At 42.1% G+C, this 25085-nt stretch overlaps 1 protein-coding gene across 6 annotated transcripts in view; it reads left to right on the top strand.

Annotated features, from left to right (window-relative positions):
• The window catches only part of LOC106588839 (collagen alpha-1(XVI) chain-like), a 117280-nt gene that overhangs the window by 49464 nt on the left and 42731 nt on the right, over positions 1 to 25085 (top strand). For 5 of the 6 annotated variants that reach the window (XM_045709603.1, XM_014178312.2, XM_045709604.1 and 2 more), the window contains exons 9-29: positions 8296 to 8352; positions 9075 to 9107; positions 9572 to 9616; positions 9896 to 9934; positions 10067 to 10129; positions 10915 to 10959; positions 11160 to 11264; positions 11606 to 11644; positions 11847 to 11891; positions 12004 to 12039; positions 12199 to 12321; positions 12501 to 12536; positions 14359 to 14520; positions 14721 to 14765; positions 14909 to 14944; positions 19895 to 19948; positions 21069 to 21119; positions 21246 to 21380; positions 21832 to 21867; positions 22775 to 22882; positions 23858 to 23980. In XM_045709603.1, coding sequence (XP_045565559.1) covers positions 8296 to 8352; positions 9075 to 9107; positions 9572 to 9616; positions 9896 to 9934; positions 10067 to 10129; positions 10915 to 10959; positions 11160 to 11264; positions 11606 to 11644; positions 11847 to 11891; positions 12004 to 12039; positions 12199 to 12321; positions 12501 to 12536; positions 14359 to 14520; positions 14721 to 14765; positions 14909 to 14944; positions 19895 to 19948; positions 21069 to 21119; positions 21246 to 21380; positions 21832 to 21867; positions 22775 to 22882; positions 23858 to 23980 — 1416 coding nt within the window. The remainder of the gene's footprint in view (positions 1 to 8295; positions 8353 to 9074; positions 9108 to 9571; positions 9617 to 9895; positions 9935 to 10066; positions 10130 to 10914; positions 10960 to 11159; positions 11265 to 11605; positions 11645 to 11846; positions 11892 to 12003; positions 12040 to 12198; positions 12322 to 12500; positions 12537 to 14358; positions 14521 to 14720; positions 14766 to 14908; positions 14945 to 19894; positions 19949 to 21068; positions 21120 to 21245; positions 21381 to 21831; positions 21868 to 22774; positions 22883 to 23857; positions 23981 to 25085) is intronic. The other variant, XM_014178315.2, reaches the window with a different exon arrangement.

The raw sequence follows: 25085 nt of genomic DNA on the forward strand, positions 1-25085 counted from the left end.
ATTATATTTTGAAGCCATTTTCACCCTCTCTCATTTCATGATTCATGTTAATGCAATCTATTTCCAATTATCCATTCATTGGGCTTGCTGTTTGTCTTGTGGAGAGCCGTTGTTAACTCAAGGCTCTGGCAGACTACAGACAGGAGTACTCAATCCCATAGAATACTGTTCCTCAGCCAGACACAATAACAGAAACTGAGCCGTGTTTGTGTGCCTGCTTCTATGGTGAGTGTGCATGTAGGAGCTTACAGTTGTGGGGCCACTGACTCTTAAACTGCTGTCTGAGTTTGTAATGAGATCCAGGTGTCTGGCAGTGATAGCACTAACCAATGGAATAACAGAGGACAGTAAAGGATGTTCTTATTTGGACAATATAAGAAAGCCTCCATGTAAGCCATTTGGTTACCACGGCATTATTAATTATAGTGTTAACCCCACCCCTTCCGTTTGACAACAGATGTCTTCATGCCACGACTGCAACTTCATTTACACACACAAGCTTTATGCTTTGACCCACGTGTGCACAGCGCAGCACACACACTCCTACACACACACAGACACACACACTCACATTACATTCCTGGTGTATTAGAGTGTATAAGTCATCTTGGCTTTGATTATTGAAAGCAGGACTGAAACATCTGCACTGCACACCAGGGTCATGGACTTAGTAATACTGTACGTGTGTCCTCCTAGCTGCAGTGTGTGTGTGTGTGTGTGTGTGTGTGTGTGTGTGTGTGTGTGTGTGTGTGTGTGTGTGTGTGTGTGTGTGTGTGTGTGTGTGTGTGTGTGTGTGTGTGTGTGTGTGTGTGTGTGTGCGTGCGTGCGTGCGTGCGTGCGTGTGTCTGTGTGTGTGTCTGTAACTCTCAGTCAATCGTTCTTGTTCTTTCCTCTTCTTGTTTCTTTTCTTTCTGTCCTTTTTTTCTCCTGTCCGACCTTTCTGAAAGGTCAACCCAGATCTCCAAACACTCTGGCTTTGATCCTTCCCCTTATACATGATTTTCCAGGTTGATGTCCCTAAGCACATCTTTCCCCCTCCCCTCGAAAACTATCTCTACCTCTCTCATAGACTTTTACTTCATGCACTTTTTCCATTCTAACACTCACTGATTTCACTTTATTGTTTAGTACTTGTCTGTCTGTCTGTCTGTCTGTCTGTCTGTCTGTCTGTCTGTCTGTCTGTCTGTCTGTCTGTCTGTCTGTCTGTCTGTCTGTCTGTCTGTCTGTCTGTCTGTCTGTCTGTCTGTCTGTCTGTCTGTCTGTCTGTCTGTCTGTCTGTCTGTCTAACATTCTATATGCCTATCTGTCTGTCTGTATCACAGTGACTGTTTCTATCTATATTTCCCTCTCCGTTTCACTTCTACATCTACACCCCAGCTCTCTCTCTCTCTCTCTCTCTCTCTCTCTCTCTCTCTCTCTCTCTCTCTCTCTCTCTCTCCTTCTCCCTTACCCCATCTCTCTCTCTCTCTCTCTCTCTCCCCTTCTCCCTTACCCCATCTCTCTCTCTCTCTCCTTCTCCCTTACCCCATCTCTCTCTCTCTCTCTCTCCCCTTCTCCCTTACCCCATCTCTCTCTATCTCAGGGTTTATTAGTGATCTGTTTCACCACTCCTCCTTACACCTCTCTTTTCTCCTCCTCCATCCTTTCTGTTTCCCTTTAAAATGCACTCTGGATAAGAGCATCTGGCTAATGACCAGTATGTTCATTTCGATATCTTTCTTCATCCACTCTCTGTTGTGCTGCTGATGCAATGATATGTAATGTTAGTGGCTAGCTTCAGTGGTGCACATGTACAGTACATACAAAATATGCCATAGAATTCTGTTTAGCTGTTGGCATCACTACCAATACGTCGTCAAAAAGGTTACTTTGCAAAAACCGAAGAGCTGTTAAAAAATAAATCAACTGGGAGTAGGTCCAACAATCGAACTGTCCTCTTGTGGATTGTAAGTCTTGAAAATGTCCTAGCGTTTATCCTGTGTTACTGAAAAGGCTGAGGAGAGACTTTCGCCACGTGTCAGTTGGCGTCCAATCAGAAAGAAAATATGTAGGCAACATGAGCTGAGTAGAGTATTTGTTTATACAGATTAGGACAGGGTCTTGTGACCCATACCAAGCCAGTTTCTTGCACCATTTACTGTACTCCAAGAACGGGCAGAGAAGGAGCGCAACAGCGGGAGATAAGACAGTGTGACACACACACACACACACACAGCTCCGCTACTGACAGCTGACAGAGGGTGATATACACATCTTTCATTATACTGTATACCCCGGCTCTGTGGGGATTTGCCTATTCATTGTGTCATTCTCCAACAATGGCAGAATTCTGTTCATAAATAGCATACACAACTCCAGACACTTCATTATTGCATTCCATGGTGTGCTTACTATTGTCTTACTAATCTCCCATGGCACAGTGTAATGTAGGATATGCAACCACTGAATATAATGAGACAGAATCATCTCTCTCTATTGGAAGCGTTTCACAGCTATGAACCCGGGCAGTTAGTTGTGTGTGTGTGTGTGTGTGTGTGTGTGTGTGTGTGTGTGTGTGTGGAAACATCAGGACTGGTTCGATGAAAACTCCACATACATCTCCACCCTTCTTAACAGCACACACACGGTACATAAAGACACACTCAACAGCCCTACGTCTGAGGCCCTCAAACAGCAATGGCAAGAGCAGCAGAGGGAGCCACAGAATGCTCTACGACATCTACAAAGTGAGTGGTGGATCTCCAAAGCACAAAAAATCCAATCTTGTGCGGACAGCTATGACATGCACAACTTTTATGATACTCTGAAGAGCACCCAAGGCCTAAGAAGTTGCATTCTCTGTCCCCTCAGAAGTGCAGATGGGTCAACTCTCATCAAGGACCAAACTAAGATAGTCCAGAGGTGGGGTGAACACTTTGTAGCACTCTTAAACCAGCCAACCCAGTTGACTACTCAGGCCTGGAGGAGTTCCCAACGCTGACCACCATCCCGAGTCTTGATCTACCACCAACCTTTTCTGAGGTCTGCGCCACCATCAGGTCACCGAAGAATAACAAAACTCCTGGACCTGACTCCATCCCTGCTGAGATCCTAAAACAGGGGGGCTATCTCTGTACCAGAGCAGTTCACCAGTTCATCTCTGAGATATGGAGACAAGAGCGCATCCGCCATCAATGGAGGGATGCAAACATTGTTACCATATACAAAAACAAGGGGGACAAATCCATCTGTGGCAACTGCAGGGGCAAATCCCTCCGTGCAGTTGCTGGAAAAGTCCTGGTGAAGTTCATGCTCCGCAGACTCATCGACACCATCACTGAAGATCTGCTAACGGAGTCCCAATGCGGCTTCAGAAAAAAAACAGATTTACGTTGGACATGATCTTCAGCGCACGCCAAAAGCAGGAAAAGTGCTGTGAACAGAAACAAGACCTGTTCATGGCCTTTGTGGACCTCTCCAAAGCCTTTGACACAGTACAATGTGAACAGCTTTGGAAGGTCCTCCTACAGTATGGCTGTCCTAGGAAATTTGTGAACATCCTGCGTGAGTTTCCTTGAAGGGATGGTGGCCAGGGTAACAATTGGCAGTCAGGAGTCTGAACCCTTTGGAATTTGTGCTAGTGTGAGGCAAGGGTGTGTGCTTGTGCCGGTCCTATTCAATGTCTTCCTCCAGTGTGTCTCAACACTCCTGCACAAGGACATGGAATCAGAGAGTGAGCTGACCCTGGACTTCAGTTTGGACGGGAACCTTTTCAACGTTAGGAGGCTCCAAGCTGCCACAAAGCTCAAATCTGAATGAGTACTTGAGCTCCAGTATGTGGATGATTGTGCTCTTGTGGCACATACCCCAGAAGCTCTACAAGGCACGGAACCAGGCCCCCCGATGCCCCACACCCCTACAAAATTCCCTAGACGGTTCACTAGCCCCCCCATATACAGTACCAGTCAAAGGTTTGGACACACCTACTCACTCAAGGGTTTTTCTTTATTTTTACTATTTTCTACATTGTAGTATAATAGTGAAGACATCAAAACTATGGAATAACACATATGGAATCATATAGTAACCAAAAAAGTGTTAAACATCAAAATATATTTTATATTTGAGATTCTTCAAAGTAGCCACCCTTTGCCTTGATGACAGCTTTGCACACTGTGGTGGCTAATTTCTGCATTACCAAATGAGGAGAGTTACAAACACACCAGTCTGAGTTAACTACATCTTTAATAATTAAGATACTTTTGCAAAAGCACTTTGACCTTCAATAATGCTATCTCTATCTCTAATGAACCATTGACAAAGGGGGTGATTACACAAATGTACAAAGAGCTTTTTATACCCAAGAACCACCCCTTCAACGTACATGACGAACCACAGATCTAAGGAACAGTTCACAAAGGTTACGTTTTGTATGAAAGATATCTATAAAACATAGCAGACAGCAACTGCTATATCAACAGTGTTCATTGTATAGACCAGTATCTGGTCCTCCTACCCCAAACTGGAACCGTCTCTCCCTGGTACGGTATAGAACAGAACCATTAGCTCATCCAATGGCATAAATCAATTGACAACTCTAGATACTCTCATTTCAAGTAAACCCCCTCTGACTCCACTCCTGGACAAGCTCACTGAGGGGAGTGACTTGCGCACAGACATTGTGGAGACAAATAATTGGTTCCTCATTAATCACGCCATCCCTTCACATGGTTTAAGAATAGGTAAAGACACATTCACATATGAAGACAATGATTCATTCTGACTTCTCCCCTCTCTGGGCCCCAAGTGACTGAGCCCTAGCTAAGGGAAAGTATAACTGTCAACACCAGAGTCCAAAGGGCACGCCATCCTAATGACAAGTATCTCACATAAGCATATTATACAAATAAAACATCTTAATTATCAACGTTACCCAACTAATTCTGATTAATCCGCCACAACACTCTTGGCATTCTCTCAACCAGCTTCATGAGGTAGTCACCTGAAATGCATTTCAATTAACAGGTGTGCCTTGTTAAAAGTACATTTGTGGCATTTCTTTTTTTCTTCATGCGTATAATCGAACCAGTTGTGTTGTGACAAGGTAGGGGTGGTATACAGAAGATAGCCCTATTTGGTAAAACACCAAGTCCAGAACAGCTCAAATAAGCAAAGAGAAATGACAGTGCATCATTACTTTAAGACATGAAGGTCAGTCAATCCGGAACTTTTCAAGAACTTTGAAAGTTCCTTCAAGTGCTGTCGCAAAACCCATCAAGTGCAATGATGAAACTGGCTCTCATGAGGACCGCCACAGGAAAGGAAGTCCCAGAGTTACCTCTGCTGCAGAGGATAAGTTCATTAGAGTTAACTGCACCTCAGATTGCAGCTCAAATAAATGCTTCAGAGTTCAAGTAACAGACATCTCGACATCAACTGTTCAGAGGAGACTGCGTGAATCAGGCCTTCATGGTCGAATTACTGCAAAGAAACCACTACTAAAGGACACCAATAAGAAGAATAGACTTGCTTGGGCCAAGAAACATGAGCAATGGATATTAGACAGGTGGAAATCTGTTCTTTGGTCTGATGAGTCCACATTTTTGGTTTCAACCACCGTGTCATTGTGAGATGCAGAGTAGGTGAACGGATGATCTCTGCATGTGTGGTTCCCACCGTGAAGCATGGAGGAGGAGGTGTGATGGTGTGGGGGTGCTTTGCTGGTGACGCTATCTGTGATTTATTTAGAATTCAAGGCACACTCAACCAGCATTGCTACCACAGCATTCTGCAGTGATACACCATCCCATCTGGTTTGTGCTTAGTGGGACTATCATTTGTTTTTCAACAGGACAATGACCCAACACACCTCCAGGCTGTGTAAGGACTATTTGATCAAGTAGAGTGATGGAGTGCTGCATCAGATGACCTGGCCTCCATAATCATCCGACCTCAACCCTATTGAGATGGTTTGGGATGAGTTGGACCGCAGAGTGAAAGAAAAGCAGCCAACAAGTGCTCAGCTTATGTGGGAACTCCTTCAAGACTGTTGGAAAAGCATTCATCAAGCTGGTTGAGAGAATGCCAAAAGTTTGCAAAGCTGTCATCAAGGAAAAGGGTGGCTACTTTGAAGAATCTAAAATATTTGTTTAACACTTTTTTGGTTACTACATGATTCCATATGTGTTATTTCATAGTTTTGATGTCTTCACTATTATTCTACAATGTAGAAAATAGTAAAAAATAAAGAAAAACCCTTGAATGAGTAGGTGTGTCCAAACTTTTGACTGTTACTGTACATGCTCCGGTGTCAACCGAGGCCGCAGCCCCAGCAGCACAGCTCTGGGGTCCGTACACCCCGCCCCTTGCATCGCATGTTTCCTGGTCATCCACATTGCCATTTTTGTCTGTGCCAACAGGTACTAGGCAGTCCCTTCGCCAGTTGGTTATGATTTCCTAGGGCCTCCAACATATAGGTCCAGAGTCAACACATACCCTAGGCCTGTACACCACCCATCCAGAAAAGAAAACCACCCTACCAGCCTGGAACAATAAACAAAAAACTGATGCTGACTGTTGCCTCCTCCCCACAGAACAGACACCCCCTTCCCACTGATGGAGCAAGGTGTGAGAGAGAGAGAGAGATGATGGTAGGAAACGGTGACTATGCAGTAGGCACCACGGGTGCCAACCATTGATGGAGTTGCAGTTCCAACACACTGGAGAAAAACCTTCTCACTCCTCTTTTCTCCCTCCTTCTTTCTTTCCTTTAGCTCCCAGTCACACAATATCAATATATAAATGAACTGTGTGGTGTGAGGAGAGCTGGCTGGGCTGACACGCCTGGTGGTAGATGCTGTTTTAATTACCATACTTCCATTAGGACAAAATTCACTTTTGCTATTTATTACACACACACCAAACTGCAGTGAGAATCTCCAGCTGGCCTGCACTCTCCGGTGCCGTGGGGATTTTACACTGTCTATTGATCTCTGTCTCCTGAGAGGGAGGTGTGTGTATGTGTGTATATAGCCTCTGTTTAATTATTTCTAACTACATGTGAGCAAGTGTGTGAGAGAGTGTGAGTGAAATGTTGGAGGCCCCCTCCCCAAACACCTGCCTGCATCTCTTCAGAGAATATTTAAATGGTGTAACAGTACCACTCTCTGGTCATTAGAGAAACTGCACCCTAATCATTACACTGGGTGTGGATGTGCTTGACTTGCTTTGACTACAACTGGCCCTTCTAGTTGTGCCAATGGTCCCAAATTGGTACTCTGTACTCTGTTTGGTTCATACTTCCTATACCCGCTGACTGATTCATCCTGCTTACTGTCTTCCTGATTAGTTTCCACCACATGGCATGTCTCTCCTCGACCTCATCAACAATACTACATCCAATCACAAATATAAGTATGATCTGTGACTACCTGAGGTTGGGAGCTGGCTCTCAGTTTGAAGTTTGCTTGCCTTTTTGTATTGAATTTGGCCTCCACTGCTTTTAGTCTTTTCTTTCTCAGTGCTCATCACGGCATGCTATCAAAAGCACCTTCATCTAAAGAGACACAGCCTGACTCTGACGTTTTTTAAGTCACTTGGCTTTATCGACACAGTACATTACAAAATCAATTTGGCCTTTTTTAGTTGCATCACTTTTCTCAAGTTAACATAAGATGGAAGCTCTCATGTCTAGGGCCCTGTGTTTTGGTTAATCATGTCACATGACCTGGATTTTAACCTTTATTTAACGCTTTGTCATCAATCTTTCCCATTTTTGTTTTATGTCAGATGGTCCAGCACTATCCTCAGTCAATTGCTTTCATTTTTGATCTAATTCTAATTTCTGGAAAAGGTTACAAATAAAGGTTCAAATCCAGGTCAGGTGACATGATTAACCAAAACACAGGGCCCTACTCATGTCGCACTGGTATTCACATGAACAAAGACTTGAACTGAGGACTGAACACAACAGACATATCCCCATCACACCCCCTTCCAAAACTGCTATAAAATGTCCTTCACTTGGAAAATAATTCTTATTGGAATCTGAAACAGTAGATTGTCCTCAAGCAACCAGAAAAGTACATTGAAATGAGAAGTAAAATACCTGTGGAATGAATTCAATCGAAAACAATGAAACGGTTTTATTTGATACATATGTAGGCAATGCTGTTCAGGTATAAAGAAGCACTAATGTAAAAGTGCCCCATATTTTCCCTCTGGCTAATTATGAGACAATTTAAAGTGGAGTAAAATCCAGGAAATAATATACTTCTAGTATGATAGATGTGTTCATGTTTGGTTTGTTTGTTTCAGTTGGCTTCAGTTGGACACGCTGGACAGCACGGAATGAAGGGAGAGAAGGGAGATCGGGTGAGATAGGAACACACACTGCAAATACACACTCAAACATGTATCCACACATCCATATGAAAAACCTAAAAACACACACGTGGAGCAGCAGTGAGGATGTGGCCGTAGGAGTGTGTACTCAGACTCATCCTGGGGGAATGTGTGACATCATCACCTGTGTTGTCTAGACACGCTGAGACACACACGCACACACACATACACACACATGCTCACTGATCACCCCACAAACACACATATTCATACACACACTGAATCCTATCAGCATCATCATCACACACTGAGAGTTTCATAAATATTGTAATCACTGTCTCATTAGCAAAATTCGAATTATTTTAGCTTCACTTTCCAAATATACATTTTTATCTGCATTGATTTTGTGATTTATTGCCATACATACTAATTTCATAAAAACTTATCATCAGACTTTGTCTCGCTCCCCCCCTCCGTTCTTTCACTCTCTCTCTCTCTCTCTCTCTCTCTCTCTCGTCTCTCTCTGTCTCTGTCTCTCTACCTCTCTCTCTCTGTCTCTTTCTCTCGCTCTCTCTCTCTGTCTCTCTCTCTGTCTCTCTCTCTCTCTGTCTCTGTCTCTTTCTCTCTCTCTGTATCTCTCTCTCTCGCTGTCTCTCTCTCTCGATGTCTCTCTCTCCCTTTGTATCTCTCTCTCTCTCTCTCTCTCTCTCTCTCTCTCCCTCTGTATATATCTCTCTCTCTATCTCTCCTAGGGTTCAGACTGCAGTGAATCTGGATCTGGTACAGTAAGTGGCTTGTCCATGTAAAAGACTGCATTAGCCCTCTGAGCTAGAACCTAAACTATAGCTCGGGGAGCCAACACAACTCTTCAGGTTACTCATCATAGAAGCTACTGCATTTACACTGACCTTCTTTGATGTAGCATATCTAGCCATGCAACAACAATCATAACTTGTGGGTTCACCAACCTTAGATACATGGTTGGAACTCTGGATTGAACAGGATATTATTAAGTATAATGATGTTGCTTATTTGAGAGTTTTAGCGTGAGTTGCACAGCTAAGCATTGCTCTTCCTGTCTGTCTGTCTGCTAGGGCAATACAACAGAAGTCTGAATCACTTAGTTGACTAATTGGCCTGTGGACTTGAATTTACCTCCCCTTCCCCATCTAGGAACTACAAGATTCCTGGAGTATAAATCATTTGTGTGTGTGTGTGTGTTTGTGTGTGTCATTTGTCTGTTTCTCAGTGCAAAGAGGGACGCATGGGACAGAAGGGGGAGAAAGGCGAGTCTGTGAGTATGTCTTCCTGGAGTGTAACTATTGTGTTGCGGGTGGTCAGTTCAGTGTAGTTTAGAGTGGGGTACATTAAGACAGAGTGTGTGTGCGGGGGGTGCAGGTTTGGGGGCGAACGTTGGGACCGTGAGGCGATGTATGTGTGTGTGTGTGTGTGTGGTTGATGTGTTATTTAGTATACTCCATTGCTTCTGCAGAGTAGAGATGAGTTGTCAATATTACTGCTGCTCATCAGTCTGCCTGGTCTCATTCTGGTCCTCATTCTCTCTCTCTATCAGGTGCTGCCTGCTAACTGGGGAGAAGCTGTCGGACACAAGGTACGTTTGGCAAACTACTGACTGTCTGTCTGTCTGTCTGTCTGTCTGTCTGTCTGTCTGTCTATCTGTCTGTCTGTATCACAGTGACTGTTTCTTATTTCTTACTTTCTCCATCCCCCTTGTCTCTCTCAGGGAGATAAAGGACAGAAAGGGGATATTGGTCTCCAGGGACTATCTGGAACCCCAGGAAAGGATGTGAGTGGCTGCTTATCTCTTTCACATCAGCACTATAATCACCATCATCATCATAACCTTCATCGTTTAGAAAATGGCAGAAAAATCATTGAAATATGTAGCCTCTTTCTGCATTCCACAATGGGGTTCCCATTATGTTGATAAGCTGAGCTGTTAGCAAACCGTAAACAGCACTTCCTATTTCACTTGAATAAACAGCATGTGTCTGTCTTATAATTGGCAGGAACAGATGCACACACACTCATGCTTGAACACACACACACACACACACACACACACACACACACACACACACACACACACACACACACACACACACACACACACACACACACACACACACACACACACAAACACTCCCACACACTCCCACATACTCCTATCAGGCTAACAGAGGGTGTTCAGTAGAATTATACTGAATTACTATTTCAAGCCTAGACTGGTACTGATATCTATTGTGCTCTCCCCGGCGTGTCTCTGGGTGTAGTCTCCCTAATGCCTGCTAGATTAGACTGGAGCAACAAAGCCAGCAGAATCAATTCTGCCTCATTGACTGTGTTCCTCTCACACTACCTGGCTGATTCAGGCCGACTTAAACCCTTTAATCTCACCCATTCAGCCCAACGTGGATACGCATGGAAAGTTTAAACTGTGACCATAAATAGGAATTCCAGTGTGTGTTTGTGTTTGCATGTGTGTGTGCTCTCAGGCTTCAATATCCTTTAGGCAGAGGTTTTCATACTGTTTAGTAAGAGCTAATTAATGGTCGGTGTCTCTCTCTGCAGGGTCGTACTGGATCCATCTGTGTGGTGGGACCCAAGGGACAGAAGGTACTCTTTCAACAGAGTAGCTTCTCTTTTTAAATGTAGTAGTATTTAACAATGTATACTTCCATTGTATGTACCTTTCTATGTGCATGTAATGTAAACACATGCTTTTAGGGGCCCTCGAAATCAAACTACCATTTTCTGTTTAATGCCACTTTGGCATCTATTTGAACTTTAACCTCTAGGAGCTTTTTTTCCCCCAGGGTACCTCTGGAAAGTTGGGGCCTGAAGGACTAGCAGGAGAACCGGGAAAACCCGGACTTCCAGGATTGCCAGGAATTGGAAAACCAGGCCTGCCAGGCTTGCCAGTGAGTAGTGTCTCCGCTCAGGAATTCTGTTCTATCTTTCCATCCTCAGGTTTGAGGTCAGTGTCCTGTTATAACAACTCTTCATCCTCCAGTTGTCAGATGCTTAATGCACTGGGCAAGTTGGGGCTGGGATGGCACGCAAAGAGAGGCTTAATATGGACATCTTCGAGGAGATGCTGTGTGTGTTAACCTTGACTGAAGCCAAGAAGCATCTTCGAGGAGACACCGTTTGCGTCTGTTCTTGTATGGCTCTGGTAGACAGAGGAAGTGAGAGACAGTTACAGAGGGAGATAGTTGCTCATCACTCTTTTTAACAGAGGTGTGTTTTGTTTTGTTGCTAGGGCACTCCTGGAGGACCTCCTGGATCGAAGGGAGACAAGGTAAAAAAATATATCTGAAAAGTAATTCAAATCCAATTAAAACTCTGCTTCAAAACTTCCAAGGCCACAGTTTGAACATTGAAGTACTGTATATAGATTATATTGTTTGATAAGACAACATCCCACAACAAGACTTCTGTACATTTCTGGAATGTTACAATGGTTGTTGTGGTTATGGTCCTGTTCCTCTCTTCCTGTCCAGGGGCATTCTGGGACACCAGGGAAAGATGGAGAACCAGGAGATCCTGTGAGTACAGGATGCATTCAGACCACTGTTTTGTATCCTAGTCAGTGTGTAATTTGAAACCTCATCCTCACTATCATGGTCTACTAAAATGTTAATGCTGTTGTGTTTTCAGGGTCCTAGGGGTCCTGGTGGTGGTAAAGGAGATAAGGTGTGTTAACCCTCAGTGTCCTAGTTTGTGTGTTAGGGTTAGGGTAAGGAACTGTACTGCATGGGTTGTGAATGTGTTTGTTCATCTCTGTGTGTATCAGTGCCAATCCTGTGAGGTGTGTGTTGACATTGTGTGTCTCTTTGGTTTTGTCCCTCTCAGGGTGACCCATGTGAGGTGTGTCCCGTCCTGTCTGCAGACCTGGGCAACACTGTGGCCCTCCACGGGAAGACGGGACCCAAAGGAGAGCCTGGGGTCCCTGGGATAGGAGACCCTGGCCTTCCGGTGAGATATGCAGCACCCTTAATGCTCATATAGCTATTTCATTTGATATAGTCATCAAGGAATTTGCTTTTTATGAGAAAATAATGTTAATTTACAGCTAGGAATGTTTAAAATCTCATCTTCTCTCCATCTCCTCTTCTCTCCTCCCGCTATCTCCTCTCTTCTTTTCTATTCATTAGGGTCTTCAAGGAGCAGATGGGAAGGCAGGAGAGAAGGTACAGAGTCCCACCTGTTATTTATATCTCATGTTTCATTCATGTGCTGTGGGAATGGGTTACATACAGTCACTAACTCACTTGTGTACACACACATACAGATGCATACACACCAGCATACCAATGCACACAACTATAAATATGTATAGGCAAACACAAACTGGTCTGTTAGAAACACCACATTAGACTATCTGATCTGTTATGGACACCACATTAGACTAACTGATCTGTTAGAGACACCACATTAGATTAATTGATCTGTTATGGACACCACATTAGACTAACTGATCTGTTAGGGACACCACATTAGAATGACTGATCTGTTATTGACACCACATTAGACAAACTGATCTGTTAGAGACACCACATTAGACTAACTGATCTGTTAGGGACACCACATTAGAATGACTGATCTGTTAGGGACACCACATTACACTAACAGATCTGTTATGGACACATTAGACTAACTGATCTGTTAGGGACACCACATTAGAATGACTGATCTGTTAGGGACACCACATTACACTAACAGATCTGTTATGGACACATTAGACTAACTGATCTGTTAGGGACACCACATTAGAATGACTGATCTGTTAGGGACACCACATTACACTAACAGATCTGTTATGGACACATTAGAATAACTGATCTGTTAGGGACACCACATTAGATATTGCTGATTTTCAGAAATGAATTGAAGGATGATATTGAAAATATAGAACTTTGAACGAAATTCAGAGGGTTTAATAATGACCTGTTTGGGTAAAAGTGCTTTAAAAGCATTCAATTCAACAAGTCTTTGGCTGAACACAGTATTTATAGAAAAGGCTCTCCCTTCTTCATCATGTGGGCTGGTTCATGAACACAAACATAAATCACAATTGGCTCCAATGTCTACAATGTTTACATTGACCATCTGTTTCTTTCCTTAAAAAGGGGGTACATTCTGACACTGATGATCCCTCAGCTAACATCTGTGTTCATATGAAGTGTTCTTACATCCCAAAATAGTGATTGTTCACTTAGCTTAAGAATAAGCGCTGTAGAACATAGTGTACTACAGCCACGACGTGCAAATGTAATATTTGTATAACACATGATAACATACTACAGTGTACAGGTCCTCTTTGGTTCCATAGGATCGCCTGGCATACTTCCAAGAGACATTAGATATATCTGAATAACTGATCTGTTAGGTACACCACATTAGATGTAGTTGAATAACTGATCTGTTAGGTACACCACATTAGATATAGTTGAATAACTGATCTGTTAGGTACACCACATTAGATATAGTTGAATAACTGATCTGTTAGGTACACCACATTAGATATAGTTGAATAACTGATCTGTTAGGTACACCACATTAGATATAGTTGAATAATTGATCTGTTAGGGACACCACATTAGATATAGTTGAATAACTGATCTGTTAGGTACACCACATTAGATAAAGTTGAATAACTGATCTGTTAGGTACACCACATTAGATATAGTTGAATAACTGATCTGTTAGGTACACCACATTAGATATAGTTGAATAACTGATCTGTTAGGTACACCACATTAGATATAGTTGAATAACTGATCTGTTAGGTACACCACATTAGATATAGTTGAATAACTGATCTGTTAGGGACACCACATTAGATATAGTTGAATAACTGATATGTTCGGAAACACCACACTGGATATAGTTGAATAACGGATCTTTTAGGGACACCACATTAGACGCTATACCTCAAAGGAAACATGCCTATTAGTATGTGTTATCACTAACCTGTCTCCCTGTGATAATATGTGTCTGTATGCTTGGCAGGGAGAGGTGGGGTCGGATGGTGTCAAAGGGGAAAAGGGTGATGCATGTGCTGTGTGCCCCACCCTGAGTGAAATACCTGCTGCCAACCTTGTTGCCATGGAACAAACCCTGAGACTCAAAGGAGAGAGAGGAAAACCTGGGCTGGGACAGAAGGGAGAACAGGTTAGTGTATGTTTTATTAGAATGGAATGTGTGTGTGTGTGTGTGTGTGTGTGTGTGTGTGTGTGTGTGTGTGTGTGTGTGTGTGTGTGTGTGTGTGTGTGTGTGTGTGTGTTTTTGAGTGTGAGTGTTAGTGCGTGCATTCTGTGTTGTTCCATGTTCTGTTTCTAACCTGGAAGTGATTTGTGTTAACTCTTGTTCAGGGGGAACCTGGAGTCAGTGGCCTGGCAGGGCTGAGAGGAGAGAAGGTTCGTGCTGAGTTGGGAACTCAATAGGGCTCAGGACGTTTGAGGTTACTTCGTACCAAAAATACATTTTATACATAAGATAAAAGCCAAACATTTAGTTTAAAAGCCCGTTCTGTTGACATTACATTTTCTCTTGTTTCCAGGGTAACACTGGTGGCAAAGGAGCTGACGGTAAAACGGTGAGAGTTTATGCATATGTTAAGAGACTCTTTATGTCATACTTTTTTCAACATTTTTTATATCCATAGTAGTTTTTTGGGGGGAGGGGTAGATCAGCTTTAATATTGCAGACATATTGTGGCTTCCATCAATGTAATTCTCTGCATAATTTCCAATACCCCATATTTTGGGTGTAAATATACAGTACCAGTCAAAAGTTTGGACACATACTCATTCAAGGGTTTTTCTTTATTTGTATTATTTTCTACATTGTAAAATAATAGTGAAGACATCAACACTATGAACTATCACATATGGAATCATGTAGTAACCAAACAAGTTAAACAAATATATATTAAATATATTTAAATTTGAGATTCTTCAAAGTAGCCACCCTTTGCCTTGATGACAGCTTTGCACACTCTTGGCATTCTCTCAACCAGCTTCATGTAGTAGTCACCTGGAATGAATTTCAATTAACAGGTGTGCCTTCTTAAAAGTACATTTGTGGAATTTCTTTCCTTGTGGATTCTCCATTCCTGAATCTGCAATCAAAACAAGCTACAAAACACCAGTCTCAACGTCAACAGTGAAGAGGCGACTCCAGGATGCTGGCCTTCTAGACAGAGTTCCTCTGTCCAGTGTCTGTGTTCTTTTCCCCATCTTAATCTTTTCTTTTTATTGGCCAGTCTGAGATATGGATTTTTCTTTGCAACTCTGCCTAGAAGGCCAGCATCCATGGAGACTGACGCGTTTCAGAAGAAAGTTCTTTGTTTCTGGCTATTTTGAGCCTGTAATCTTACCCACAAATGCTGACGCTCCAGATACTTAACTAGACTGAAGAAGGCCAGTTTTATTGCTTCTTTAATCAGAACAACAGTTTTCAGCTGTGCTAACATAATTGCAAAAATGTTTTTCTAATGATCAATTAGCCTTTTAAAATGATAAACTTGGATTAGCTAACACAATGTGCCATTGGAACACAGGAGTGATGGTTGCTGATAATGGGCCTCTGTACGCCTATGTAGATATTCCATACAAAATCAGGCGTTTCCAGCTACAATAGTCATTTACAACATTAACAATGTCTACACTGTATTTCTGATCAATTTTATGTTATTTTAATGGGAAAAAAATTGCTTTTCTTTCAAAACAAGGACATTTTTAAGTGACCCCAAACTTTTGAACAGTAGTGTAAGTATAACTTTTATATGACTGAAGCCTTTAGTGAAAGGTCAATTGCTTTAATATGTAATCATTTCTGCCCTCCGAATTCATATTCATTATATAAATAGGCCAGTTTCATTTTGTCTGGCTTGCCGTTTCAAATAAAATGAAGTATTTTTTGCTCATAATTAATAAAATAAGTCGTTAGGTGTAGGCAAGGCCATAAGTAAATAGGTAAACTGGGATATGACTAAAGAGTTAATCAGGGTGATTTTTCCACAAATAGACAGGTATTTTCCTTTCCACAGAAGCAAGATATTATCAATTTTAGCTTTCTATAAAAATGTATTGTAGTGATTTCATTTCTTTCTTTCGGGATATGAATACCGAGTATGTCCACTTCCCCTTCAGACCATTTTATTGGTAAACTACACAGTAATGTAAAAGTTAAAAAAAAAATGGTGATCCAATCCGAAATATAAGTACACTTATCATCTTTTGGTTGTAGTCCAGAGTAGTTAGAAAAAGTATCTAGATCCTCTTTGGGGCTGTGGAGGGATTCTAATTGTTGGTTTAAAAGAAAGCATTAATCATCAGCGTACACCTTTGTTTTTAACTCCTGGATTTCTAGGCCCGTGATATTATTGTTGGATCTGATTTTGTGATAAAATATACTGCTCAAAAAAATAAAGGGAACACTTAAACAACACATCCTAGATCTGAATGAAAGAAATAATCTTATTAAATACTTTTTTCTTTACATAGTTTAATGTGCTGACAACAAAATCACACAAAAATAATCAATGGAAATCCAATTTATCAACCCATGGAGGTCTGGATTTGGAGTCACACTCAAAATTAAAGTGGAAAACCACACTACAGGCTGATCCAACTTTGATGTAATGTCCTTAAAACAAGTCAAAATGAGGCTCAGTAGTGTGTGTGGCCTCCACGTGCCTGTATGACCTCCCTACAACGCCTGGGCATGCTCCTGATGAGGTGGCAGATGGTCTCCTGAGGGATCTCCTCCCAGACCTGGACTAAAGCATTCGCCAACTCCTGGACAGTCTGTGGTGCAACGTGGCGTTGGTGGATGGAGCGAGACATGATGTCCCAGATGTGCTCAATTGGATTCAGGTCTGGGGAACGGGCGGGCCAGTCCATAGCATCAATGCCTTCCTCTTGCAGGAACTGCTGACACACTCCAGCCACATGAGGTCTAGCATTGTCTTGCATTAGGAGGAACCCAGGGCCAACCGCACCAGCATATGGTCTCACAAGGGGTCTGAGGATCTCATCTCGGTACCAAATGGCAGTCAGGCTACCTCTGGCGAGCACATGGAGGGCTGTGCGGCCCCCCAAAGAAATGCCACCCCACACCATGACTGACCCACCGCCAAACCGGTCATGCTGGAGAATGTTGCAGGCAGCAGAACATTCTCCACAGCGTCTCCAGACTCTGTCACGTGTTCAGTGTGAACCTGCTTTAATCTGTGAAGAGCACAGGGCGCCAGTGGCGAATTTGCCAATCTTGTTGTTCTCTGGCAAATGCCAAACGTCCTGCATGGTGTTGGGCTGTAAGCACAACCCCCACCTGTGGACGTTGGGCCCTCATACCACCCTCATGGAGTCTGTTTCTGACCGTTTGAGCAGACACATGCACATTTGTGGCCTGCTGGAGGTCCTTTTGCAGGGCTCTGGCAGTGCTTCTCCTGCTCCTCCTTGCACAAAGGCGGAGGTAGCGGTCCTGCTGCTGGGTTGTTGGCCTCCTACGGCCTCCTCCACGTCTCCTGATGTACTGGCCTGTCTACTGGTAGCGCCTCCATGCTCTGGACACTACGCTGACAGACACAGCAAACCTTCTTGCCACAGCTCGCATTGATGTGCCATCCTGGATGAGCTGCACTACCTGAGCCACTTGTGTGGGTTGTAGACTCCGTCTCATGCTACCACTAGAGTGAAAGCACCGCCAGCATTCAAAAGTGACCAAAACATCAGCCAGGAAGCATAGGAACTGAGAAGTGGTCTGTGGTCCCCACCTGCAGAACCACTCCTTTATTGGGGGTGTCTTGCTAATTGCCTATAATTTCCACCTGTTGTCTATTCCATTTGCACAACAGCATGTGAAATTTATTGTCAATCAGTGTTGCTTCCTAAGTGGACAGTTTGATTTCACAGACGTGTCATTGACTTGGAGTTACATTGTGTTGTTTAAGTGTTCCCTTTATTTTTTTGAGCAGTGTATTTTCCTCAGGCTTATTACAGATCTAAAAATGAGTTCAGTTGGCTGTTGTAAGGCTCTTTGGAGACAAAGTGATGAAATGCACTGTAACTACAATGCCTTACGAAAGTATTCACACCCCTTTATTTTTTTGTGTTACAAAGTGGGATTCAAATTGATTTAATTGTCATTTTTTGTCAATGATGTACACAAAATACTCTGTAATGTCAAATTAGAAGACACATTCTAACATTTGTAAAAAAAACAACATAAAAAAAAAACATTAATATATCTTCAGTAGAAAAGTATTCAACCCCTTGAGTCAATACATGTTAAATTCAGCTTTGGCAGTGATTACAGCTATGAGTCTTTCTTTATGCAATATTTGCACATTATTATTTTTTTGAATTCTCTCAGCTCTGTCAAGTTGCTTGTTGATAATTCCTAGACAGCCATTTTCAAGTCTTGCCATAGATTTTCAAGCCGATTTAAGTCAAAACTGTAACTAGGCCACTCAGGAACGTTCAATGTAATTTTGGTAAACAACTCCAGTGTATATTTGGCCTTGTATTTTAGGTTATTGTCCTGCTGAAAGGTGAATTTGTCTCCCAGTGTCTGGGAGACTGAACCAGGTTTTCCTCTAGGATTTTGCCTGTGCTTACAGTAGCTCTATTCCGTTAATTTTTTAAAAGACTCCCTAATCCTTGCCAGTGACAAGCATACCCATAACACGATACAGTCTCCACCATGCATATGAAGAATGGTACTCAGTGATGTGTTGGATTTGCCCCAAACATAATGTTTTATATTCAGGAAATAAAGTTAATTTCTTTGCCACATTTTTTGCAGTTTTACAAAAAAATATATATAATAATAATATTCTGTACAGGCTTCCTTCTTTTCACTCTGTCAATTAGGTTAGTATTTTTCTCCTATCACAGCCATTATACTCTGTAACAGTTTTAAAGTCACCATTGGCCTCATCGTGAAATCTCTGAGCGGTTTCCTTCCTCTCCAGCATCTGAGTTAGAAAGGACACCTGTGTTTATGTGGTGCCTGGGTGTATTGATACACCCTCCAAAGTGTAATTAATAACTAAGTGTAATTAATATTCAATGTCTGCTTTTTTTCTACCAATACTGTAGGTGCCCTTTTTTTTGAGGCATTGGAAAACCTTGCTTTTCTTTGTGGTTGAATCTGTGTTTGAAATTCACTCCTCGACTGAGGATGAATGAGGTAGTCATTCAAAAATCATGTTAAACACTATTATTGCACACAGAGTCTATGCAACGTATTATGTGACTTTTTAAGCACAATTTTACTCCTGACCTTATTAAGGCTTGCCATAACAAAGGGTTTCAGTACTTATTGACTCAAGACATGTCAGATTTTCATTTTTTATTCATTTATAAAAAATGTAAATAAATATCATCATTCCACTTTGACACTATGGGTTATTGTGTGTAGGCTAGTGACAGAAAATCTCAATTTAATCCATTTTAAATTCAGGTTGTAACACAAGAAAATGTGGAAAAGTTAAGGGTTGTGAAAACTTTCTGAAGGCATTATCTGTATCTGTTAGGGCAAAGCTGGACCCAGAGGACCTAGTGGCAAGGATGGACTGAAGGGGATAAAGGTGAGAGGGTGGAGCTAACATACACTACATCTAATACTGGGTGATGTCATCATGTTATGTTTTGTTTTGATATGATATGTTGTGTTTTGATATGATATGTTGTGTTTTGGTATGATGTGTTATGTTGTGTTTTGGTATAATATGTTATGTTGTGTTGTGTTTGGTATGATATGTTGTGTTTGGTATGATGTGTTGTGTTATGATGTGGTTGGTATCATATGTTGTGTTTTGGTATGATATGTTGTGTTGTGTTTTGGTATGATGTGTTATGTTGTGTTGTGTTTGGTATGATATGTTGTGTTTGGTATGATGTGTTATGTTATGTTGTGTTTGGTATGATATGTTGTGTTTTGGTATGATATGTTGTGTTGTGTTTTGGTATGATGTGTTGTGTTGTGTTTGGTATGATATGTTGTGTTTTGGTATGATATGTTGTGTTGTGTTTTGGTATGATGTGTTATGTTATGTTGTGTTTGGTATGATATGTTGTGTTTTGGTATGATATGTTATGTTGTGTTTTGATATGATATTTTGTGTTATGTTGTGTTTTGGTATGATGTGTTATATTGTGTTTTGATATGATATGTTCTGTTATGTTGTTTTTGGTATGATGTGTTATGTTGTGTTGTGTTTTGGTATGATGTGTTATGTTGTGTTTGGTATGATGTGTTATGTTATGTTGTGTTTGGTATGATATGTTGTGTTTTGGTATGATATGTTATGTTGTGTTTTGATATGATATGTTGTGTTGTGTTATGTTGTGTTTTGGTATGATGTGTTATGTTATGTTGTGTTTGGTATGATATGTTGTGTTTTGGTATGATATGTTATGTTGTGTTTTGATATGATATTTTGTGTTATGTTGTGTTTTGGTATGATGTGTTATATTGTGTTTTGGTATGATGTGTTATGTTGTGTTTTGGTATGATATGTTGTGTTTTGGTATGATGTGTTATGTTATGTTGTGTTTGGTATGATATGTTGTGTTTTGGTATGATATGTTGTGTTTTGATATGATATGTTGTGTTTGGTATGATATGTTATGTTGTGTTGTGTTTTGGTATGATGTGTTATGTTATATTTTGGTTTGATGTGTTGTGTTATGTGATTATTTTGACAGGGAGATCCAGGGATTCCTGGTCTAGGAACTCCAGGCCCTAAAGGAGAGAAGGTGAAGTGTGTGTTAGTTTGTGTGTGTACATCTTTACACATGAAAGTATGTCTATACGTTTGTATGTGTGTATGTGTGTATCGTTTGCCAACAGTCCTAAGCCAGTGTTTCTCCCCTCTACCCCAGGGTGCGTCGTGTGGGGTGTGCCAGTCTTCTCCCTCTGAGGTGGGCAGTGGGACGTCCTTCGTCAAGGTGCTAGCGGGTGAAACTGGCCCTCCAGGGCCCGCCGGGCCTGCAGGAGAGGGCACCGACGGCAAACAGGTGAGACCCCTCTACCTGGAGAGAAGAGGGCTATGAGGACTCTACCTACTTTGTCAACCTGGTTTGCATTATTTTGACCATGCTTGTTTAACATGACTAAGCCAACAACATACACATGCGTCTGTCAAACCCACTAAAAACACCAAACTTACCTTAGATCACTGTATACACTGCAACTTAAATATTGGCCCAGTCATGACATATGCAGGTACTCCCCCACCTACCACAGGATACGCCAAGGTGAGCTATAAATCTCAATTAAATGGTAAGATACTGTGTCTCAGCTTAATTACATGGGCCTCAGTGGTTAGCGCTGTGTCAACGGGTTTATATCTGAATGGGTAGAGGCTTGCACAGGTGTGTGTGTGTGCATGCGTGCGTGCCTGCGTGTGCATAATCTTATAGGTGCGTATCACTCTAAATCTCTGTCTTTTCCTGTCTCTTTGCACAGGGTGTTCCAGGTCGTGATGGTCTAAGGGGAGAGAAGGTAAGTTCTTCATTACAGGGTTTTCTTTGTAGAAGTCTCTGAATAGAATTGAAAGATGCGAAGGGACAGTAATGTATTCATTCTCAGCTAGTGCCAGGATATGTGACAAAGCCTCTGGGGAATTCAGTCCACCTTAAATAGCCTTGTTGCCTGCAGAGAAATCCAATCACATTGACTTAAATTATGTCCCTAGGGAACTCAGTACCTTAGTAAACCTAATGTCCACAGGAAAATCAGTCCGCCTTAAATAAGACATTGAATAACCCAGGGAAATTAGTCTATTTTGAATGTAGCCTGTTACTCCAGGGAACAAGCAGACTAGACTGCCTTAAATCATCTAATATCTCCAGGTACTTTAGTCCTCCTTAAATGAGCAGATACCCCTAAAATGACTGCAGAGAAATCAGACTACATTAGATTAACTCATGTCTCTGGGGTCCTCAGACCACCTTAAACCAGGCAATGTCATTAGGAAAACCTAGAAAAGCCTTCGATCCATCTGCAAATGAGTCCAGCTTAAATTAACTTTAGGTCCCTGGAGGGCTTGGTCCAATTGAAATAACCATAGTCCCTATAAACTGGGAAGTCCACTGGAAAATCAGCCAACCTTAAAAAAATGTAGGACCTCTGCGGAATCTGAGGAATCAGTCGGACCACCTTAAATAACCTTGACTCTGTAGCACACACTGATGTTACCTGAGCTAAGACTGGCAGTTAAAATACAATTGAAGAATCTGGTATCACAAACCCAGATTAAGCCTATTGATAATTAGTCTTCATTCATAGACATGGCTTGCTTGAATGATTCCTGGACTATAGTTATATTATCTTTATTTATGAATGTTCAAGTACCAGTCACAGACCAGATCCCTATTATTGATTAAAATGCATATGTCTCATTTGCTAGGGCGACCAGGGTGAGCAGGGAGATCAAGGATTAGCCGGAACCCATGGAACCCAGGGCCTGCCTGGAGAGCCTGGTCGGGATGGACTAACTGGACTGAAGGGAGAGAAGGTATGGAACACCCAACCAACCAATCAATGAGTCAGCCTGACTGTCTGGCTGGTTAGTTGGCTGTCTTTTTGGCTGTTTATCCATCCATCTCCCTTATCTGTCCAAGTATCTTATAACGTATCCTTATGCCTATATAGATTGTGAATCCAAGATCGCATAAGCGTATTAAAGATGATGCTATAAAAGGCTGTTAATTAAATAAACTATCTTCAACACCCTGTATAGCAGATGAACTAACTAACTATTTAACGATCAAACTATCTAACTATCCATCTAACTAACTAACAATCAAACTATCTATCTAACTAATGAACTAATTAAATATATATCTATCTACGCTACATGACCGTCAAACATCTCATTCCAAAATCATGGGTATTAATATGGAGTTGGTCCCCCTTTGCTGCTATAACAGCCTCCACTCTTCTGGCAAGGCTTTCCACTAGATGTTGGAACATTGCTGCGGGGACTTGCTTCCATTCAGCCACAAGAGCATTAGTGAGGTTGGGCACTGGTGTTGGGCGATTAGGCCTGGCTCAGTCAGCATTCCAATTCATCCCAAATGTGTTCGATTGGGTTAAGGTCAGGGCTCTATGCAGGCCAGTCAAGTTCTTCCACACCAATCTCGACAAACCATTTCTGTATGGCCCTCGCTTTGTGCATGGGGGTATTACCATGCTGAAACATGAAAGGGCCTTCCCCAAACTGTTGCCAAAACGTTGGAAGCGCAGAATCGCCTAGAATGTCATTGTATGCTGTAGCATTAAGATTTCCCTTCACTGGAACTAAAGGGCCTAGCCCGGACCATGAAAAACAGCCTCCGACCATTATTCCTCCTCCAAACAGTTCTTGTGCTGACGTTGCTTTGATCTATATGTGTGTTTGTCTGTCTGCCTGTCTAACTATCTAATGTAACCAACTAACCCAGACTGTTCTCTCTCTTGTTGACTGTTTTTGTGTTGTATGTATCACCAGGGAGAGGCGTGTGAGAGCTGTGCGCCTGTCTCTGGGCAACAGATGGGTGTAGGAGGGATGCAGGGACCCAAGGGAGAGAGGGGCGACCCGGGACCCCCAGGAGAGGGGAAAGCAGGGAAACATGTAAGTCTGCAGCATGACTGGCCTTTGAGATGTACTGTTATAGCTCTACACATACAGTACCAGTCAAAAGTTTAGACTCCTCTTCTCATTCAAGGGTTTTTCTTTTTTTTTTCTACATTGTAGAATAATAGTGAAGATATCAACACTATGAAATAACACATATTGAATCATGTGGTAACCAAAAAAGTGTTAAACAAATCAAGATATATTTTATATTTGAGATTCTTCAAAGTAACACCCTTTGCCTTGATGACTGCTTTGCACACTCTTGGCATTCTCTCAACCAGCTTCACCTGGAATGCTTTTCCAACAATCTTGAAGGAGTTCCCACATATGCTGAGCACTTGCTGGCTGCTTTTCATTCTGATGCAGAACTCCATCACTATCCTTCTTGGTCAAATAGCCCTTACACACCCTAGAGGTGTGTTGGGTCATTGTCCTGTTGAAAAAGAAATGATAGTCCCACTAAGCGCAAACCAGATGTGATGGCGTATTGCTGCAGAATGCTGTGGTAGCCATGCTGGTTAACTGTGACTTGAATTCTAAATAAATCACTGACAGTGTCACCAGCAAAGCACCATCACACCTCCTCCTCCATGCTTCACGGTGGGAACCACACATGCAGAGATCATCCGAGATCATCCGTTCACCTACTCTACGTCTCACAAGACACGGTTGGAACCAAAAATCTCAAATTTTTACTCATCAGACCAAAGAACAGATTTCCACCAATCTAATGTCCATTTCTCATGTTTCTTGGCCCAAGCAAGTCTCTTCTTCGTATTGGTGTCCTTTAGTAGTGGTTTCTTTGCATCAATTCGACCATGAAGACCTGATTCACGCAGTCTCCTCTGAACAGTTCATGTTGAGATGTGTCTGTTACTTGAACTCTGTGAAGCATTTATTTTGGCTGCAATCTGAGGTGCAGTTAACTCTAATGAACTTATCCTCTGCAGCAGAGGTAACTCTGGGTCTTCCTTTCCTGTGGCGGTCCTCATGAGAGCCAGTTTCATCATAGCGCTTGATGGTTTTTGCGACTGCACTTGAAGAATCTTTCAAAGTTCTTGAAATTTTCCGGATTGACTGACCTTCATGTCCTAAAGTA

The sequence above is a fragment of the Salmo salar genome, chromosome ssa27 (genome assembly GCF_905237065.1).
Source record: "Salmo salar chromosome ssa27, Ssal_v3.1, whole genome shotgun sequence".
NCBI classification, from domain to species: Eukaryota; Metazoa; Chordata; class Actinopteri; order Salmoniformes; family Salmonidae; genus Salmo; species Salmo salar.